This window comes from Carassius gibelio, chromosome A20 (genome assembly GCF_023724105.1).
Source record: "Carassius gibelio isolate Cgi1373 ecotype wild population from Czech Republic chromosome A20, carGib1.2-hapl.c, whole genome shotgun sequence".
NCBI classification, from domain to species: domain Eukaryota; kingdom Metazoa; phylum Chordata; class Actinopteri; order Cypriniformes; family Cyprinidae; genus Carassius; species Carassius gibelio.
This window is the reverse complement of record NC_068390.1, coordinates 19,370,430-19,392,908: the sequence shown is the minus strand read 5'-3', so window position 1 is coordinate 19,392,908 and position 22,479 is coordinate 19,370,430. Positions and strand designations below refer to the sequence as shown.

The window sequence follows — 22,479 nt, the reverse complement described above, 5'->3', positions numbered from 1 at the left end:
TGTCTCATCTGTTGTTTTGAGTTCATTTCAAATTCAATCAATTTAAACTCTTCTCAACCAGGTCTCAACAGGATGGCTTTCCATCAACTATTTTGTGGCTTTCATTTAACATGTATTTCCCTTTTGCTTATTTTAAGTGACCTCTTTAAACAGCTGTCAGTTTGGTGAAAGATTATAATCTTTGAAAATGAACACATTTTGTCCCTTTTGAATTATAAGGTTCTATCTGACATTTTTGTCTGAATTCTTATTCTGTGATCTATTTACGTCATGTGATTTTTTTTTTTTTTTTTAAGTTGTGTACATTTTTTCAGACTTTATTTAGAAAGCAAAAAGTATAAAGTATGTGGAATGCTACATGTGGAATGCAGATAGAACCTTCTTGTTCTGAGGTGACAAATGTTACATTGAACCTTGGGTACATTCCCTTTTGAGATACAGTAGTGCACTGACAATATATAAAGCTGAGTCATTTAAACCTGATTTATTGGACTTTGGTACACCTTGATGTACTCCCAAAGTGTCAGGTACAATGTTTAATGGCAATTAAAATGTCTAATCTCTTCTCTACATACTAATATAAGAGTTCAAAAAAAGCTAATATATACAAGTGACATAAAACGCTCAACAGGCAATACAGAGTGTTGACAGTCTCTCCCTGACAGAGCCCTAAGGAATGTCTAGAATCCCCCACCTGTCCTATTGAAACACAGATGCACTCACACTCAAAGTCTTATTATTGTTAGCTAAAATTATTTATTTATTAGGAAATGCTGCCTTGGAAACACACAGACACACACACACACACACACACACACCAAAGTACTATAAATAGTACAAAAATAACACCAGTAAGACCAAATAACAATGCATGCCATGGAGTCCACATCATTCTTAGGCCACACCATTAAATGTTTAATAAAGCATCATGCTTTATGATATTTCTGTCCCTATCACGTGTGAATTTATCAATAGATCTATGATGACAGATAAGTGACAGTATTTAGGTGTGTATAGCATGAGGTATTTTATAATTGAGCATTTGTGTGTAAACAACAAATAATGTGCTACAAATAGGCTAATGGATGATTATATTGTGTATCATGGGCGTAACATGAATGCCTTCACCTCTGACTCCCCAGGTGAGCCCGAACCTGTCATTGCTGTGGTCTGGTCGTTCAAAAGCTGCGTGAGGAGAGATTGATGACATGGGGATCGGAGAACGGGGCTGTGGTGTGGTGATGTCATTGCTGAAGGGATAGTGTGACATGGTAAATGAGAGACAGAGAAACAGAGAGAGAGCCTGTGTGTGAGGGATCTCAGGTTCACTATGCATTAGGCAGTAGAATACAATCTGCCTCTATGAAGTGCGCTGTACAGCATTCTGGGATTTGTAACTGAAAACATCATTAGGTACACTAGTACACCAGCAGGACATAGACCTGTATATGCTCAGGATTTAGAGTAGGGATGGGACAGGATAGTCAGCCAATCATCTAACAACTAATGAGTCAATTGGTGATAAGTAAAGATGACTTGCTTTTCTTCTTTAGAGCTTATTTTAGCTTGGCCTGGTTTCACCGACAGGGTTTAGGTTAAGCCAGGATTAGGTCATAGTTCAATTAGGACAATTAAGTATCATTTATAAACGTGCCTTAGAAAATAACATTACTTGTGTGCATCTCAAGACAAAACAAGGGCACTGATATATTTTCAGTTCAATCAGTGCAAGTTAAAACAGCCCAGACATCCATTTATTCATGCCTTGTCTGTGAAACTGAGGGTATGTGTCTCAAAGCATTAAACACAGGTCTGTGCTGACTAACAGTTTCTTCCATTTGGAAGAAAAGTGCTGAGCAAATTACTACAAGGTGGAAAGAGGTTTGTACAATGCAAAATTGCAGAAGATAAAGATTACATCTGTGCATTAACCCAATTAAAAGCACTGCCGCTAATTACTGTCAGGCTTCAAATGAATGCCCTACAATTTTCCCATTTTTTCTATTAATATTCATTATTTGTTTTGTGAGAATTATGATAGTGTTGTGAAATAAAGGGTATAGTTATTTAGCTTTTATTCACTGAATAACAGTAACCTATTAAGGGACTGCACTCCAAACCCATACAATGTATATGTAAGGAACACTTCTGATTGGTGATAAGTGTAATTATACAGGCCTTCATTGAGACCTGCTAGTTTGAAAAGCTAATTGACTATTTTTTTTTAATCTAATATAATTTCTTTAAAATCAATATTTTGTTTTCTAATTTAATTTAAAGAAAAGAATCAATAAAAACTCATATTGATTATATATACTTTATGGGGATAAATTTTAGCTTTCTGTTTTCCTTCTGATCCCCTCTTTCTCTACATAGTAAAGTATTAAGAGTGTAGAATCTTTTTTTGAAACTTTGGAAAAGCAATAATTTTGTATTATATTTAATTGTTTGGCTATTGCTACAAATATAGCCCAGCGACTTAAAACTTGTTTTGTGTTCCAGGTTCACATATGTCATTAAATAATAATGTTGATAAAAAATATAATTTTACCAAATTTCCTTCTTTTTCTCTATAATTTTCCCTATAATCCTTAATTTAGAGGCATCAACAGAGTCCAGTTTTATAGTGTGCTCTGCACTCTAGATGAAGATACAATAAAATCTGTATGAGATGCTGTGCATGCACACAGACCCATATAGATTCCTCCAACATTTGCTGGAAATGTAAAATATCAGAAAGAGAACAGTGTTCACAGAATAAATCTGAGTTTAAATACCAGTTTGCATAGATTATATAAAAAGAAAAACAGACAACTCTGGGTCTGTATGAGTGAAATAAAGCAAGAAGAGAACAAGCTGGGGGAGATGAAGAGACAGCCATTAAGCAGCAGATGAATGGACAGGGAAATGTGCAGTGCTGTGATCAGTGAGAATCCGAAATCAATGCAGACAAAGAAATCCTTAAGTGAAGGACACATGAATCTACTCAATCAGCTGCCAATTACCTCACTCTTTTCAACCAACAGAGGCCTGATCTAATTGCACAGCATAAGATCCTGTGAATCTTTGCTAATTCTATCTTCAGACACTGGTAGCCTCATTTAGCAACTGTATAGTACACTTGAACCAGTCACAGGGACTTAAATCCCTGTTTAGTATGTTCCCCTCATTTAGTGTCACATGTCACAGAAGTAAAAAACAATTTATAGCCTATATCATATGCCTATATCATATTCATTGTGTCAACATTTGTGTTTTCTTTTCTGAAAAGAAAAGAAAAATGTAAAGGTGTAAAGGTCAAATCTGTATTATGCCATGTAAAGATATTTACAGTATATGGGTCCAAAATAGAGCCACCAAGGAATTATTTAGGTGTTTCTTCCTTGCATTTAAGAATAGTGATCTGAGAATCTGCACCTGTCACGTTATTTTATTTGTCACATTTTTGTTTAGGTGGCTTAAAGGGTTTTAGTTGTGTTTTTCACAGCTTTAAGCATTTATCACCATTGTTGGATAGGATTGGATTGGATAGAAGAGCAGGAAACGGGACTGTGAACAGTCACAAATTCACAATAGATCACACATGACTCAGACGAGAACACAGAGTACTGTGGAAACAACCTAGATAAACTTTTGACTGTAATGTTTTGTGTGTCTTGGATTTTGATTCAAATTATGCAAGTCACTTACATCAGTGAGAGTCAGATTATATGTATATGTATATATATATAAACATCTCTCTCAAACACACAAGTGCACACCTGTGTATTAATGTATATTCATAGTGAGGGAGACATAGCACTTGATACTGTTCTAATGTCCAACAAAGTTTTGAGATCCTTTTCTCCTATTCCTTTCATCTCAGTGACCATTCTCTCTCTCTTATGAACCATCCCTTTATTTTATTACAATCTCTCTATGTCACTGAGACACAATATATGAGTCCCTATGCTTTGTTAGACAATAGAGTGAAAATCTACTGTGCACATTCCATGCCCTAAGTGATTTCTGACATGATTACAAATGAAAAATGGACAATAGTCACGATTTATTAGCACCATTATGTGCATCTCTCACATAACATAGACATATTCACCCTGGCTTCTCACACTGACACATACACACACCAATCCTCCAACCACACACTCATCTCTTTGTTTCCCAGGCCAGATGAGAGCTGTAGATTCTATTCATCATAGGGCATACAGACCCACGGACATGAGCTTGGGAATAAAATAACAGAGTAATGTACTGTAGAAGGGGGTGGGGTGAGAGAAATAGATAGAGCACATTTATGACAGTCCTTAGGGAACCTTCTAATCAGCAGTGAAGGGAGAAATAGGGCTGTACCTACATAAATCTTTGGACAGGGGAGAGGGGGAAGGCAAAGAGTAGTATAGCACCCCACAAACACAAGAAACAAAGACAAAGAGTCCCATTGTTTTCACACCCAAAGAAATCCTCACATACACCCCATGCTCATAGAATCATTTCTAAAGAAAAATAAGAATGAAAGAAAAGTCCTTTACCTTACTATGAGTATATCTGTTGGATGGTGTACCTGTGGCTCAGTGGTAGAGTATTGCGTTAGCAGCGCAAAAGGTTGTGGGTTTGATTCCCAGGGAACACACATACTGGGGGGGAGCATAGCCTGAATGGATAAAAGCCTCTGCTAAATGGTTTCGCCAACAAGATATTCCAAACAATGATGCAATTGCATGACTTGACTGACACACACACACACACACACACACACACACACTGGTGTTTTGTTACTGAATGAATCTGCATTTTTTTAAGCAGTTCAATAAACCATTCAAGGCAGACACTTGCTTCATTCCTGAATGAATCAGTCATTTTTAATGAACTGGTAGAATGAATGACTCAGTGACTCACTCATAAATACAGTGACTTGCTGCCACCTCCTGGCGGTTTTAATTTTATACATAAATGTATCATCATTTTATATTTAAACAAATCTCATTGTATTATTTATGCAATTGTAATCACAATGTAAATGCATTCATGCCACTGCTAATTCTATCAAATTCTATCCCATAATCCATCACCTACCTTACGTTAAGCGGACCTTGGTGAAATAGGGTGGACCTCAGAGCCTTCTCTCAAGTAGGCCTTCATCATTTTAAAATATGTGAGATAAAAATAGGTAAGCTAATTTCGACAGCTAAAAACTGCATTATCAGTTTTTGGATGAAATAGAAAAGGACGAAAATATAAGCAAAAAATATATGCCTAATTTAAAATAGCCAGAAAATCCAGAGCATGCTTGGATTGGATGGAATGCTCAGATTGACAGCCATTGCATTTACCATTTGCCATAAATAGAAGCCCACAAATGGATACTCAGCGTTTATCCACCAGAAACGTGTTACTTATTCTTTACATAAAAAACATTGGGTGGACCAGGCATCAATCTGAGTGGGCCAGTTCCACCCTTGTGCTTATGTAGCCTCACCACTGCTTTGCATTGTGTCCTGCACAATAGTAGCTGAATTCAAACAAGGTAGAACAAGTGATTGAGTAGGTGCTGGGAAGAGACAATGACAGCAGTGTTTTCTGGGATTAGGTTACTTTCCCCACTGAGGCAATCTGAACAATCCCCAGCTTGATCAGTGACATTTCCAGCCATATTTTTTCCTCTCTCCTGCTTTCATGAATCAACCGCAGATAAATATGCAAAGCGGCATGTGAACTACAACAGCCAGAAAGGATTCAAAGTGGAGGACCACGATAACCAAATTAAAGTCGGCATTATGGTTATTGTCTTGGGGTGGGGATATGTTTTAAAAACATTAATTTTACAAAAGTAATGATGTGCACACACAACAATCAAAACAGATATATATATATATATATATATATATATATATATATATATATATATATATATATATATATATATATATATATATATATAATCATAAATATTAAAATAAAATATTTCATAATAAATAATAATATTTTTTGATTTCATGGTCACTTTAACCTCAATAAACATAGCCCATTTTCTGTTAATCTTTGGGTTAAGACGCACTGCTTAACCTCCTTGTCATATACTGCCTTTTCCTTCACCAGGTGAGGGAACGAATGCGTGTCCAAAGACTGCCCATAAAGAAGTAGTTGTCAAGGAGACAGCAGCCAGAAAATGATTGTCCTTGCAAAGCAAACCAATTTACCTCAGTGACGTAACAGAAGAGCAACCACCGTCAGTGATGTAGAATGTGCGTATGTGTCAAGGTTCACAAGATAATTACATTTACACCGTTCATGCAGCCCTCTAAATACAGATTCGTGCATCTCATGCAAACATTATCTAAAATCTGACAAGCTGAGAAATGCAGTATGCATGACATATTGTTATTAAGATTGCCATCCTTGGTACCACACTCCCCTAGTGACAATGAAAGAGGGCAACCACATTCATGCAGCTATTGGCCAATGAGCACTCTCGTACTAACTCCTTATTGGCTAGCTCTTCAAATCACACTACACCAATGAGACTTCTTGTATCCATGAGAATGAAGCTTGTAGAGCTATTTAAATCTAACCCCTGAGCCAAAAGATTGCTCATATGTGCATTATACTTTATGAGGAACAAAGAAACAGATTTAGATTTAAATTTGTACATACTACATATAGTGCTGGACAACTCATATCAATCTTACTTGTGAAGTATTTTTGACTGCTTTTCATTAAAATAATAGCCTATTATTGGCAACTATTATTGGCATTACTATTATCAACAACTCAGTTAAGATCTTTGACGTCACAAATTAATTAATTTAGCCAACGACTGTACAGTAAAACATCGTGGACAGATTTAAATGAGAACACGAGCTTTTTTGGGAAATTAAAAGAGACAAAATATACGTGTCCGTTACAGAAGACAATCACTTTTTATCTGATATTTGCCAAATGTGTCCCCTATTAAAGTTACCTACCTCACGAAATTTGAGTTAACATGCTGTTCTTATTTGAAGAACGCCACAAATTTGAAGCTTTAAATTCCTGTTTTATTTTTCTGGGTGGGTAAGTATCAGCTCACCTGTCATCTGTGCGTGATTACGTTTCGCCTCAGGCGTCTCTGTGGGCTTTGAATTTTAGGATTTATTTCACTGAACACCATGCAAATACTATGAGTTTTGGGGAGAAATATAAAATAATGCTTCATTTACTTTCAGACTAAATAAAAATTAGTATGTTTTCTTTATCAAATAGGTCAAACAACAAAACCCTCCGTGTGTCACATGACCACGCGCGTGGCCGACCGTGATTGATTGACACTGGAGTGCGTGCCTCTCTGTCTGCTGTCACACGCTCGTCTTTCTGGATTAAAGATGATCTCTTTAAAATAGTGAAATAGGCTGCAGGCAACACTTGATACTAATAGTGTCGTGGTTTATTATTGTTTTTGTCGGTTAACGTTACGTTACCTGAATATAAAATCGCAGATCGAGTTGTCATTTTAATTTTTTTTCTTCAAATTTTTAGTTTCTTTTTTACTTTATATGCTTTAAATGTGTCGTTTTGCTAACGTTACACCAGAGCTACTGTAGCAGCGTTGTGCGTTTCCACGGTAACGGTGTGTGGACGCGCACGCTCATCTCTCTCGTTTCCTAAAAGCAATCGTTGTTACCTAAAACAATTCAGTGGAACTTAATAGTTCAGTGGAACTTTCGGGAAACACACCCCTGAATGATATGAAATTGGTTGTGTGCGGGGTACATTTAAAAAATAATCAGATATGAAATACGGAAAAACAAGTCTTTCAGGACACCAAACCACTTGGTGTAAAATATAGACTGGATTAATAAAGACGAGAATGTCAGAAAAAATATAAAATAAATAGTCTTCTACAGATTTCCAAGAAGCAGTTTTTTTTTTCTAAAGATACATTTTTCTCTTCCTTTAACAATAGTTATTCTTCTTTATCTACCCTTTTTGTTCATAGGATAATGGACAAGGTCTCAAGCCCTTGATACTGGTACGCATCCCTATGGATCAAGAATGTCTTTTATGGAGCTTCATGGCAAAATGAAAGTGTCGAGTGCTGAAATAGTGTCAGAAGCTCGTCCTCTTTCAGAATTCTAGCCACAAAGAGGCCTTTCACACCTCAGGAGAAGCATCGGCAGCTCTCTGGAGAATCATCTTCTGCATTCAGGTAAAACAACACTGGAGATGACATATTTATGTATTTATCCCTTTTGAATGTATTTTAAAACTTCTTACAATATTTAGAATGGATTTTGGTTATAGAGTGCAAAAGGCCCTGTCCATTGGTTATTGAAGTATTTTTCCCATTTATTAAATTTTTTTAAGTTTTCATTTAAGAATTATTAGCCATATGCCACTCATAGATTAAAAACCTTGTGGTAGGCTGTCTTTAATGTTTTAAATTATTGTAAAAAATCAGTTCCCCATGGAGAAAATGAATTAAATGTTTACTTCCAGAACCAGACTGGCACTCTTTAAAGTACTTGAATTGTAACATTATGTTTATTCATATAAAACTAGTATGCTGTTTAATTTGCCTTCACAAATTCCTTTTCTAGTCTACATGCCCAACATTTTGAAGCTCCTGACTCCAGGCCAGGCTCTGGAACTCGTCTCAGCCCACTGGAACATGTAAGAAGCCTTTCAAAACTTTATGAATGACTATTGAAATGGAATCAGGAAACAGTAATTCAAGAGTTCTCTCAATCCTAGAAACCCAGCCTGTCTGTGTCCCTGGATGAGGATGGCGGTGTTGAGGATGCAACTCTTCCTAAACCCCCAGATGAACGAGGAGGGAATAAAAGGATAGGATCAGGAGGTTCAAGAGCCAGACTGCTTAGAGCAGCATCCCCAAACAGACTACCACCCATGACACCAAACTCAAAGAGTAAGAAAATAAATAATGTTATCAATCTGTTTGTTTTATATTTCCACTCTTTTCAATGAATATTTCCCCACCAAATAAATCAATCAATCAATAACAAGTTGTCAAATGGTCACTTTACTTTATCTTTCAAATCAAAGTGCAATGCAGTAATAGTGCATAACGTTTTCCAGCAAGATTGATAAGCCTCTTCATTGTTTCCTGTGTCAGTGCCTTTGAGACAGTCAGCTAACAGATGAAGTATTTCACACTGAATAATAAAAAAAAATCTATATAAATCTGTATGCCCTGAGTTTGTTTGTATTGAGAAAACAAACTGTATGTTTGTTTGCTAGATTGAATTTGATTTATTTTATTACTTTAGTAATAAAACCATTTAAAAAGTTAATTAACCCTGAAGGACAATGTTAACTGTAAAAGGTTGATATGAGTGTAACTTTTCTGTCTGAGCTTCTGATTATTCAAATTTCAAACAAATTAGCTATGTATTTAAATATATACTTTAGTTTGGGGTAAGTAAGTTGTTCTCTTTTTTTAAGAAACGCATAAAATTGTACCAGAAAATACACTTTTAAGTATTTAAAACAAATATTTTTCTTTTGAACTTTAGATTCATTAAAGAATACTGAAAAATGTACAATGGTTTTCACAAAAATGTGAAATATTAAGCAGCACAACTCTCTTCAACATTGATAATATTTAGAAATGTAACTTGAGCAACATTTCAGCATATTAATATTTCACAATATTACAGTTTTTACTGTATTTTTGATTAAATAAATGCATCCTTGATGAGCATAAGAAATATATCTCAAAAACAAAACAATATGTTGATTATATCTATGTTTTTTGTTTTTGATTGTTTAGCTAAGCTGTGGATCGGAGCATACCAACCAGGTGACACAGAAAAGCTGCGCTGTGCTGATGTTGTGGAGCTAGTAACAAAATCATCCTCCGAAACAGACCTGCACATACTTATCCAACACAGGTTTTTTTTTTTTTTGAGAACAAACATCTCTTTTGCTGTCTTCTATGGGCACTTGAATGTTAATTGTTCTTTTAATGTACTTGTACATCTGTAATTTTATTGAACACATGTTTAGAGGATTGAAACCTCTGTAGATGGGTAGCTTTGAATCGGCATGTTTATGACAGGGACTCACATCAGGCGTTTGTCCCTTTGAGTTTCCTAACAAAAACCTCTACTGTCAATGCACCACCAAACCCCCTCAGTAAATTGATTTATGCTCTGTGCCTAAGAACAGCAATAAAACATTGTATGTGTTGTCAACTCTCAGGACACCCGTTAATTGTGAACCATTCTGAGGATCAGTAGATCCCAGTGGTATTAATCCCGTTCTCTTTTCTCTTCTATTTCATGAAATGCACCAGGATTGTGTAAACCATCCGTCAGATCACATTAAAAGATTTGTTTATTAAAATCCAAGTGCTCTCATTAGTACATTGCCCAGAATGCCCACTTACAGTATGAAAATCACTATGTTACATTATGAAAATCATTTCCAATTTGGATGCATTTACGGACAGTCTGGACATTAATATAAAGTTAAAGTCAGGCAGCAAGCCCTCTCTCTCTGTTCTGTATCCTTGTTGTAGTTGCTAATGGAGCGATATTAGATTATTCAGGCCGTTTGTGACTGGCTGGTTCACTGGTGTGTTGACCACCAGTACAGTCTCATTTGAGATTCACGCGATGAGATCACGTCTGGGCCAAGGCATCCCATCAACAATGAGGCATTATCGAGACAGTACAAAGCCCAAATATGATCAACGCCACAAATATGCTCAGCCGTACCATAATTTCTTCAAAATACTTATGTGACATATGAAAACTGATGCATTTTGCTGTACTGTAAAAATTGAGAAGCAGTACAAAATTTGAGACATGCTATGTCAGTTTAATCTGCTGTTAGTGATAGCACAGACTAAAACCATGTAAACGGATATCTTGATATCTGAGATAAAATTCACCATGACAGTGCATGACTAGATCTGAGACAAGCACGTGAACCTGTGGTTTCCTGTCTGTTGTAGTATCCCTCACATGCACGCACATTTTAATGAACATTTACACAAGCACATTTTGAAAGTTATCAATTTTTCACCAGTGACTGATTTTGAAATCATTGACCGATAAAGAAAAAGATATAATGAAAATAATTAGCCAAATGAAATGCTACATCAGAATATCACAACAGTGACCTCTTGTGTCTGCCAGGAAAACAGAAGAACTATATGCCATTTATAAATAAACAGATAATGTTTTATATTTCTTTTGAACTTGTATTTATGTTGATAGCATTTTCTATCTGCAGACTTTGTAAAAAATGTCCAGGTTAAATATTAATGTTTTAAAACACCATTTAGGTTTTTGGAATTCATCTAACCACTGTTACAGTTAATTTATGCCATCTTATTTGTGTTTGTGAGTAACAGAAATCCGCTAACTGATGTATCCAGTGAAAAAGGATCAAAATCAGGTAAATTGCTATATTTAGGATGTATACAGTATATCTGCACTTGAAACCGCTAACCGACAGTCAAACACATTATAAACAAAGCAACAATCTTGCAAATCTTGCTCCAGACACATTCTTGCTAGTAGCCACAAATATCTGATTAGATTGGGAATCTAAACCATTTTTGCTGCAGCAGTTTCTCAAGATTCTTTGTCCACATGCCAGTTGATAGCCGTTTGATCTGTTGTTTTCGCAACCCACTGCTTCCTGCAGCTCGTCCACAATGCAAATGCTCAGAGAGGCATTTGAACAGAACAGACTCTTAATGAAGAGGCGTGTGGGTGTAAAGCTCTGACCTTTTCATGCTATGCTGAACATCCTGTATTACATTCATATGCTTTAAGAACTGCTAGGGTGAAATTTCTGAATTTCCCTAAGGAGATCAATCAAGTACATCTGTATGTCTGTTTATATATTTGTCTGTCTGACACCCACTCCATCTCATTCTGCTGTAGTCAAACTTGGGCATGGTGACACAGGAGATGACATCATGGATAAATCTGTGTTCTAGAACACTAAAGTCTTTCCTGTCCTTCAAGAATTTGAGTCTTTTGCACAAGGTGATGATAAAATTACTCTTATGAATGATCAGTAATGATCTGATTACCTTAAAGATGACCATTAAAGGATAACAATGTGTTTTGCTGGACATCACTTGATCAACAATATGTTGGTCAATTCAAAATTCACATAATTAAGAAAGAATGATTTTGCTTTTTGATTTAACCCTAATGCTGTGTTTAGTTTAAAAAATCATTCATTATCTTTTGGGAATACCGTAAGGACAAATTTTCAGCATAACCCTTTATGAAAAACAATACATTACTTCTCTGTGGGCTAAGATTTTCTGCAGCACACTCTTACCAGTTGTCTTTATTATTTAAGCAATATTAAAGATTAAAGAAATGTTAATGAATACAGTAGTTCCAAAATTATATATAGGCCTATATATTTTTTAATGCGAACATACCAGTAGTCAACCCCCCCCCCCCCCCGCCACCCCCCCCCCCCCCCACAAACCATGAAAGTTTTAATTTCCATTCATCCGGTTACAGTTTTTAAATAGTCCAAAACATTTTATTTGAGTGGTTTCTAGAAAGATAGCCCCAGTGTGGGGTTATTGGATTGTGCTTATGCAAGTTCATACTAAAGAGCTGCACTTTAGCACTTGAATGTGCCCCATAGTGAAATCTAAACTGCAGCGAGAAAGAAAAACACAATACCTGAATGCAAAGGAATAAAAACAAAACTTGTGTTAAGCTTGGCATGGTATAGAGCTTTTAAAGTCAAAGCACATGGGGGGGACCATGGAATGCTAATGACAGTAAATGTTTAAGCACTTTCAATAGGAATTCATTTAAAAGAATAAATATCAAAATATGTATTGTGCCAAGAGACTCAGGGGTTCATTCATAAAATACCATTCATATTCTCTATGGCAGCATCACAGGGTGCCATTAAGGAAAATGCCAACCATCTTGGAAACAGATTTGAGAATCAAAAATAGCTTTGAAAAATGCAGCCTGTGACTTATCCCCTAAAGGCAAGTTTGATCGAGCAACAATTTGCCAGTGCACACAATAGTTAAAAGCATGTATAGATGGATAATTATTTTGCAAGCAACAGCTAGTTTAACATGCAAAAATGAAAAAAATAAAGAGATTATTTATCAATTTTAATTGAGCCCAGGGGATTTTGGAGATATTGATACTCTATTGAAGTCTAATCTAACTTAAAACTCAGTGAAATATGATGTTGTTGTGCTCAGAGCCAGTACATGTGGAACAACAGTAAAGAGCTATTATATATGCACTAATGATGCATACCATACAGGGGGGGAATTTGCCTTGGAGGTCCGTGTTAACTCCGTCAGTGGGTGTTGACATGTGGGCCAAATGTCAGTGAAATGTCAGTAAGCCTACTCTGTGTACACATCAGATCAGCTGAATGAAAGAGGCTGTGTACTCCACAGACTGCTCTTCTTTCACTGTCCTTCACAGGGACAGTTGAAGGATGACAATGCTGCAAATAATACTGTGTGAAAAATTCGGTTTGAAATCCGACCTTGACAATGTGTTATTTTGTGGACTGGAACATACAGTATACTGATCGGGTTTTGTCTTTTTCAAAAAACGATCCTTGTACTGTAGGTGATGCCGTGTCAGGTGAGATAGTGGGAGAGCTGACATTCTTAGATCACTCTTCAGGCTTATAGATGTGGGATCGGACCGACTTAACCTAACATTAGCCAAACTTATTCTGGCAGTGAGTATATCGACACACACACACACAGAAATGTATGTCTTTAAGCTTGAATTACGTAAAAAATCTGAGCATGATCTTTATGGTCAGGTTCAAATTACATTTTAACATAACATTTTAAACAGAGAAGTGTGGAGAAATGCCTTATTGCTTTTGTCTATATTACAAGCTCAGTCTGAGTGGAAACAACTTGCTGAACATCTGCAAACTTGTCTTCAAAATCAGCCGGAAAGCTACTAACAACACCCTGTTCCTAAACGGCTGCATCCTTGGTTAGACCCGATTGTTACATAACTTACCCAGTCTTTGTAAACTCAATCAGTCATTATCTCTAACATCAGCCCATTGTTTGTGTACACACACAGACTCCCTACTATCTCTGCTCCATTGTGAGGATGTGTGGAGTAAAGGTGAAGCTGTGCTGTACTGTGTCGGCTCACTGAAGCTCGTCTCAGGGAACACTGCCCTCTCCAGACTGCTGCTGTCTAAAGGCTTTATCAGGCGTACTGCTGCAGCTGTCAAAAAGACTGATGCATGGTCCATCTACTTCAGCAAATGTAACTTCTTACAAGTCAGAGGGAGAAGGTCAGCAAATCATCGCAGGACACATACTGGTACAGGTGGGTGATCCTTGATGGCTGCTCAGATTAAGCAGGATTCAAAGAATGCTTTATTTTCAGCTCTAATCCTGTTTTCAGAATGACAATCATGATCGCGAACACACATATACCTACAATAGATAGATTTGTCTGTTTTAAAGGGATGGTTACATATGGGTACATACAGTATGTTACCTGTTTGCTCTAGAACACAAAACAATATATTTTGAAGAGCGATTTTGGTTGCCATTGACATCCATTGTATGGATCAAGAAAAAATTTTCACAATATCTTATTTTATATTCCACAGATGAAAGAAAATCATACAGATGAATTAAAGAAATAAAGATGAATAAATAGTGACAGAATGTTCACTTTTGGTTGAACCAACAAGACTTGAGGATGTATTATCACCTTTATTCTTTGTTGTCTCAAAACAAAAGATCCCATCATGCATATCTGCAGTGACCGAGGTTGTGTGCTCCCGCTATGTGCTGGAGTAGTGCTTTGTGCAGTACATACACCGCCATAGATAAAAATAAATAAATAAAAGTTTGCATTGCAAACATTGTAAATCTGTATCTTGAAGACTTGAAGAATTAAGCATGCTTGAACCCCACATGGATGTTTCTCAGGACTCTTCTCTGGGAGAGAAATGCGACAAAATATGAGCGCTTTATAATGGTGGGGTTGCATGGGGTCGAATAAAAGGGCAGATTTTAATGGGCTTTTCCTCTGCTTTTGTTTTTGTCTGGGAGGATGCCCTTTTTCCACTTCTCCATGTCCATATTTTGCATCATACTCCTCCAGCACAAAGTATGTCTCACAGGAATGATTTAACTCTGCCCAAACAAACTTCCTGAACTCAGCACGCATGGTTTGATGTTCAGTGCTAACTGCTTTGCCACTCATTAGTCTGTTGACAGACGGATATTAGGATTTCTATGAAAGTACGGCACGATGAGCCAAGCAGCTCTGGAAAGCTCCCTCCATGTATCCTAATCAGTGTCTCTTGCTCTTGATGGAGAGATTTATGAGGCCACTTTAAAGACCTTATGTTATTTCTTCTTGATTATAAGTGCTTCCTCTTATTTCATTAGGCAGTAGTACACACACATGCACACCTGCTTCACAGTCCCTCATTCACACTCAATCGCCAAACATACAGAGTCATACTTTTCTTTTGTGTGTGTGTATGTTTTTTCCTCAAACACACAGCTGCTCACAGTCTTGTCTTGTCTAGGTCACAGCAGCTTTGAGAAATATAGCTGACCAGTCTGAGTCTCTGCCTTCTTTCCTGTCCAACAAGGCATTCTTTACTCTTTGCTTGATTCTGGAGAACCACCGCAATGACACTGACATCTGCATTAATGTGCCCAGAACATTCAGGCGAGTCTGTCTTTCAGTTGTCATTGTGCTGTGTGTGTGCATTCAAATGAAGTGTTTAGAACAATTTTTTTTTTTTTTACCCAATAAAATATTGTAGAGAGTGACAACTAGAACAGTATATATTGATTCTAAAAATGCCCACAGTTATAAGATTTATAACTGTTATAAGTATTAATTTACTGTACAGCATTTTTACATGTCTAGAAATCACACTTCGATAAGAGAACCTCATATGCATTTTTGTCTGTGGAAGATCAAATAATAATTTTTTCCCTAATGTTTTCCTTATGGGTGATAATTGAGTTTTTGATCAAATAGAATAATAAATAAATGGAAGATAAATAATAATTTTTAAATTCCACAATACAATTTTTTAATGGCTTTACTTTTGTTTCATTAAAACATTTCATTTATAAAATATCATACATAAATATCATATAGAAGTATTTCATCATTTATAAATAAAACACTATCTGTATGCCTCATATCTTAATGTACAGATCAAAACAGCATTTGAATTCAAATAAAAACATAGCTGTTTTAATGTTTTCTTTTATTTCAAATGATTTGAAGTAATTTTGAGTTCATTTTTGCCCTTTTCTGAGGCCCTGTAATGGGCCCCCTGAATGAGGACCACTGGTTAAAAGTTTTATAATGCATGCTTTAAAATGCATTTTAAATATCCACCAGCTGAGGTAAGTTCTAATTTTAGTTTGAGCAATTGAGCTTTTTGATTAGTGTTGATAAAGTTGTGCCATGTGTATGAATATGCTTGTACTGTATGTGTTCGGTCTCCAGCAAGCTGTCCACCTACACTGAATGCTGTCATGCACTAGCTGAGACACCAAGCTGCTGCAGCCTATTTTTGGACCTGCTAGGCAAATACAGCAGGAAACAGGTGAATTTGGCCCAAGTATATGTACAATGTCCACACACACTCAGACATACAGTGAAACAAACACACACATATAAGCATATAAGCTGCATGTTCCACTTTCTGCTTTCAAGTGGAACTTGAGCAATGGTCTATGAAGGTGTGTGTGTTTTTCTTTTCGTTTTATTTTAGTACAGACAGTTCATGTTCTTCTCTCTCTTTCCTTCTGGCACTAAGTGTAATGAGATCATGTGGTCCCAATCTCATCAAGAATAAACACGGTCCATACTGAGTACTAGGTGTCATAAGCACACTCCCCCACACCCTGTGCCTCACATAGGGACATACTGTCCTCGAGACTACTGCCAGAAGCCTCTCTCTGCACGCCGCTTTTCAATGCATTCTAAATGAAAACAAAGAAGTTGTTGAAAATCTGTTTAAACTATCTGACAAAACAAAGTTAACAAAAGGCAACTAGAAAAGGCAGCTGTTTAGTGGACCATCAAATAGCTAAACAACAGGCCTGTACATTTTTAAAGTTTTAAAAATGTAATCCTAATTGATCTCCTAATTTTTTAGTTAGCATATTACATTCCTTTAGTAAATAATAATAATAAGTAATTATTATTGACTTATAAGTAATAAGACTTATAAGTAATAATAAGTCTGTGTGTAATTATTCATATTTGTTTGATTGCAATGTATTTAATGAAAATGTTTGCAACTTAAAAAACAACAACATATTACACATTTCTCCTACAAGAAACACAATATGATTTCACAATAATGAAAATCTTCTCCACATTTATTGGTACATATTTTGATATGTATGCCCCTGATCTGCAGTCCCAGTGTTTGCATTAATGTTGAAATACATTAATGCAAATAAATAAATGCAATGCATACAGACTGAAGTAGTTTAAGTCTTTGGTTCTTTTAATTGTAATGATGTGGCTCACATTTGACAAAAACCCACCAATTCTCAATCTCAACAAATTAGAATATGGTGACATGCCAATCAGCTAATCAACTCAAAACACCAGCAAAGGTTTCCTTTGCCTTCAAAATGATCTCTGACAATCACAAGGAGTTTAAATCACAAAAATGCATTGCCAATAAGCTGGCTGTTTACAGAGTGTATATACAAGCATGTTAACAGAAAGTTGATTGGTACGAAAAAGTGTGGAAGAAAAACATGCACAACCAACCGAGAGAACCGCAGCCTTATGAGGATTGTCAAGCAAAATCGATTCAAGAATTTGAGTGAACTTAACAAGGAATGGACTGAGGCTGGGGTCAAGGCATCAAGAGCCACCACACACAGAAGTGTCAAGGAATTTGGCTACAGTTGTCATATTCCTCTTGTTAAGCCACTCCTGTACCACAGACAACGTCAGAGGCATCTTACCTGGGCTAAGGAGAAGAAGAACTGGACTGTTGCCCAGTGGTCCAAAGACCTCTTTTCAGATGAGAGCAAGTTTTTTTATTTCATTTGGAAACCAAGGTCCTAGAGTCTGGATGGAGGGTGGAGAAGCTCATAGCCCAAGTTTCTTGAAGTCCAGTGTTAAGTTTCCACAGTCGGTGATGATTTTGAGTGCAATGTCATCTGCTGGTGTTGGTCCATTGTGTTTTTTCAGTCACTGCACCCATTTACCAAGTAATTTTGGAGTACCTCATGCTTCCTTCTGCTGACCAGCTTTTTAAAGATGCTGATTTCAGTTTCCAGCAGGATTTGGCACCTGCCCACCCTGCCAAAAGCACCAAAAGTTGGTTAAATGCCCATGGTGTTGGTGTGCTTGACTGGCCAGCAAACTCACCAGACCTGAACCCCAGAGAGAATCTACGGGGTATTGTCAAGAGGAAGATGAGAAACAAGAGACCAACAATGCAGATGAGCTAAAGGCCACTGTGAAAGAAACCTGGGCTTCTGTACCACCTCAGCAGTGCCACAAACTGATCACTTCCATTCCACGCCGAATTGAGGCAGCAATTAAATAAAAAGGAGCCCCTACCAAGTATTGAATACATGTACAATAATATACTTTCCAGAAGGCCAACAATTTACTGAATGTTTTTTTTTTTTTTTATTTCTTGGTTTTATGAAGTATTCTAATTTGTTGAGATAGTGAATTGGTAGCTTTTTGTTAAATGTGAGCCAAAATCATCTAAATTAAAAGTACCAAAGACTTAAACTACTTCAATCTGTGTGCACTGAATTTGAGTTTCACAATTTGAGTTGAATTACTGAAATAAATGAACTTTTCCTAGACATTCTAATTTACTGAGAAGCGCCTGTATATCAATCTAAAATATCATTTATGTAATATAAGTATAGAATACTTGTAGTATATATAGTACACATATAAAAATATATGTATAATACATTTCAAGTTCTGATATTCCACCATGCAAAGAATCCAAATGACTGATTAGTAGCAGATAGACATAGTACGTTATGTGTCTTAAAGAGTTATGTCATTATTTATGTATCAATGCCAAATATGTCAAATTAGATAAATGCATTAATATACATATTAAATGTAATTAGTTGCATGTGTTGTCACCTTAACTTAAACCTGCTAAACATAAACCTACTATACACACTTATCCTCTGTCTTTTCTTATGTGCAGGATCTGGTAGTGCGTCTCCTCTTCACACTTGGAAATCTGACAGCCAAGAGCACTGAATTCATAGAGAGACTCTATAAAGAGGAAGGTGGGATAGATGTCCTCTTGGATCTTTTCCAGGTCTACCAGGAAACACCATCGCCTCCTGAGAGAGAGGACGTCCTGGTCAAACTGATCAGACTGCTGGCCAACCTAGCCATCCATCCCACCGTGGGCACGGCCCTAGCTGCCAACACGCTGCTACTGGAAGTGCTGGGTACAAAGCATAACCATGAAATATACACACATTCCTCTAAGTGGTTAATTAGTTTATAGTTCATTCAACAAAAATTCCATGTTTACAGAAAACCCACTGGCAATGTACTTTACAAATACTCATGCATTTCAATGTGGTTGTCACTCTCAAAGCATTGTGTACGTGACCAATGCTTGGCAAAAGAGATGTGACTTTAAACACACAGCAACACAGATGTGTCAGGCTAAGTTTACTTCCTTGAACTTGAATGAATGTGCAAAGTTGGTGCAATCACATGCTGTTCTCTCCACGTCGATTACTGGCACAGGCCCTCAAGTTACTGCATCCTCTCCAATGACGAGAACAGCCAGACTGCAAACTTCATGTTTTTATAATGCTTAGCTCTATTTTTGTGCAGCCTGGGGTTTTCAGAGATGTTGCACAGTGGTTTCATGGTGATGGATGGAAGCTCGGTTTTGGTTCTGCATGTAAACGTTTCAGAAGCAGGCATGTTAGGGTGAAGAGATGGTTATGCATTTCCTTTTTGAAATAGAGAAAGAGATTTGTGTCCTGTGGAAATATGTCAGTTTTAGAAAGTGAGAAATGATATTAAAACTAACTGCTAGATTCTTGCAGTTAGAAATGACAGTTAGAGGATGCTGTTGTTTTTGTGTGTTGAGATGTGGACAGTTAGAGAGGAAATGGGTGGGAGATTTATTGTTTCTCGCTTATCTACCTTATGTCTGGTACATTAGAATGACATCCTGTTATGATGAAAATATAAATCGAGAAGGAAAAAGAAACTGAGAAATCAAGGGTAACAATGACAGAGCATTTGCCACAACAAAAGGTGTTTCGAAATGAACACACGCTTTGCAGTGTGACGCACAAACACTGACAGAGCAAACCGCACTTTGAATGGGAAATACAGGATCTTACTACAGTCACACGCACTGGCAGATTCTGACTACCTCAATTTCGGATTTATCGTTAAGTACTCACACCGAAATTCACACGAATGGTTTTGAAACTTCTCAAAGAGGAAGTGACACCTGATCAGCGATCTGATCTTCTGTACCAAGAAGCTGGGTAGATTGCTTACACATTGTAGTCCGTTGCTGATTCCAAATTACATGACAGAATTTGTAGTTTGTAACGTAATTCATACATTACACATTTTAGTACTCATTTATCATGTTAATTTAAATAGGATATTCTTCGATATTTAGACATATTTGTTTACCTGCATATCATTTAACCACTAACCAATGTAAGAGAACTGTGAACGCTTTTAATAGAGTCACTTTAAGTGAGTGCTAGATGATGGCAAATGTGGTCTAAATTAAAAATCAAGGAAATAAACATGCGTTATATCAATAAACATAACGAATTACACATATTTATAATGCATCCCTATTCTGTATGTTTTCTCTAAGTTTTCTGTGTCTTCTGCCCTTCTGTCTCAGAGTGCAGGTGTGTACAGGAAAGTGAAGAATTAGTGGTTAATGCTGTGGCCACAATCAACAACCTGTCTTTCTACCAAGGCATGAGCTCAGTGGTCCGTGCCCAGCACACACACATCTCACGGTGTAAAACGTGTGTGTGAACGCAGCCTGTATGTTGCATCTAAAGTATGTTGCTGTATGTTGCATCTTTAGTGCTACTAAAGCTCTTGCTGAGCTCCAGTATGGATGCTGTTTTGGAGGCCACACGTGTGTTTGGAAATCTGTCGCAGATGTGAGGCACTTCATCATGCAGCAAAAAGGTGTGAGACACTCTCTCTTTAATTTTTCGTTGTGTTGGTCTTTTGTGTCTCAGTGGAGCAGTATGTGGTAACCCTCCTGGATGTGTATTTCTATGCATGTGGAGTTCTCATCAACCTATCTGCAGATCCAGACATCAGGGCCATGCTGAGGGCCGAGGGAACTGTTCAGAAGTAACTTGCCTCCCTCTTCAGTATGCTTTCATCTTTTGACAAGACTGTATGTATAATGTATATGTGCTATGCCTTCTCTCTATCTCCATATTGCAGGCTTATTGACTGTCTGCGTGACTTGGGGCCTCAGGACTGGCGTCTGGCTGCTGTGGTGTGTCAGACTCTGTGGAACTGCTCTTTAGATGGAGAGCTGCAACACGCTGGAGAGCTGTTGGAGATCTTGTGGCTCTACACAGGTATACATAAACACACAAGATACAGCACTGGCAGTTTAATATGCTAATTTGGTACAATTAATAAAAAAATAAAATAAAAGTGATAACAGTTATTGCTTGCAACAGTCAAAGATATTCAAATATTCAAATACATTTTATTTATTACAATGCATATTATAATACTATTTTTTATTTTAATATTAAATAAAAAATAATACATATCTAATATATATATATATATATATATATATATATATATATATATATATATATATATATATTAAAACATTAATAATGTAATTATATATATATATATATATATATATATATATATATATATATATATATATATATATATATATATATATATATATATATATATATATATATATGACAATGTAAAACAATATATTAAACAAATTGTATAAATAATATTAATCAAACAATAGTCAGTTTTCAGTTATTTTGGTATGTGCACATATGACAATACATAAAAAAGTTTATTTGAATGATTAATTATTTTAAAGATTAATTATTAATTTTGTATGAACTTAATGTAGACATGTTGTCTTGCGTTTTGGACAGAGGAGCTTTGCAGTGGCCTTCTGATGATGGTGTATGTATTGGCATGTACTTTATGTACATCTAAAAGCTGAGGAATGAGCCAGTGTGTATATTACACTTTAATACAATATCTCTTTTAATGTTGTGAACTTACATGTTGTGAATGCTAATAGGGAATTTGTCAATTATGACCAACACATTTGTTTTATATATATATAAAAAAGTTCAAATATTTATTACACAACCTTATGCTGCTGTATTTAGCTTAAACAGGAGAAAGCATGTGTCAAACACGTAAATCGAGTCTTATGTTCATGAACACCACACTAATGTACATG

General features: G+C 36.3%; 1 protein-coding gene across 1 annotated transcript; it reads left to right on the top strand.

Annotated features, from left to right (window-relative positions):
• The first annotated feature begins 1,114 nt into the window (after positions 1-1,114).
• Positions 1,115-21,725, top strand: LOC127938231 (armadillo repeat-containing protein 2-like). The gene is given in 13 exon segments (XM_052534692.1): positions 1,115-1,142; positions 8,113-8,182; positions 8,574-8,646; positions 8,728-8,902; positions 9,767-9,977; positions 13,614-13,704; positions 13,871-13,973; positions 14,067-14,200; positions 14,202-14,321; positions 15,544-15,689; positions 16,488-16,587; positions 19,195-21,362; positions 21,459-21,725. Coding segments are annotated over 12 exon segments (1,563 nt in total). The 3' UTR covers positions 19,507-21,362; positions 21,459-21,725.
• Positions 21,726-22,479: the final 754 nt, after the last annotated feature.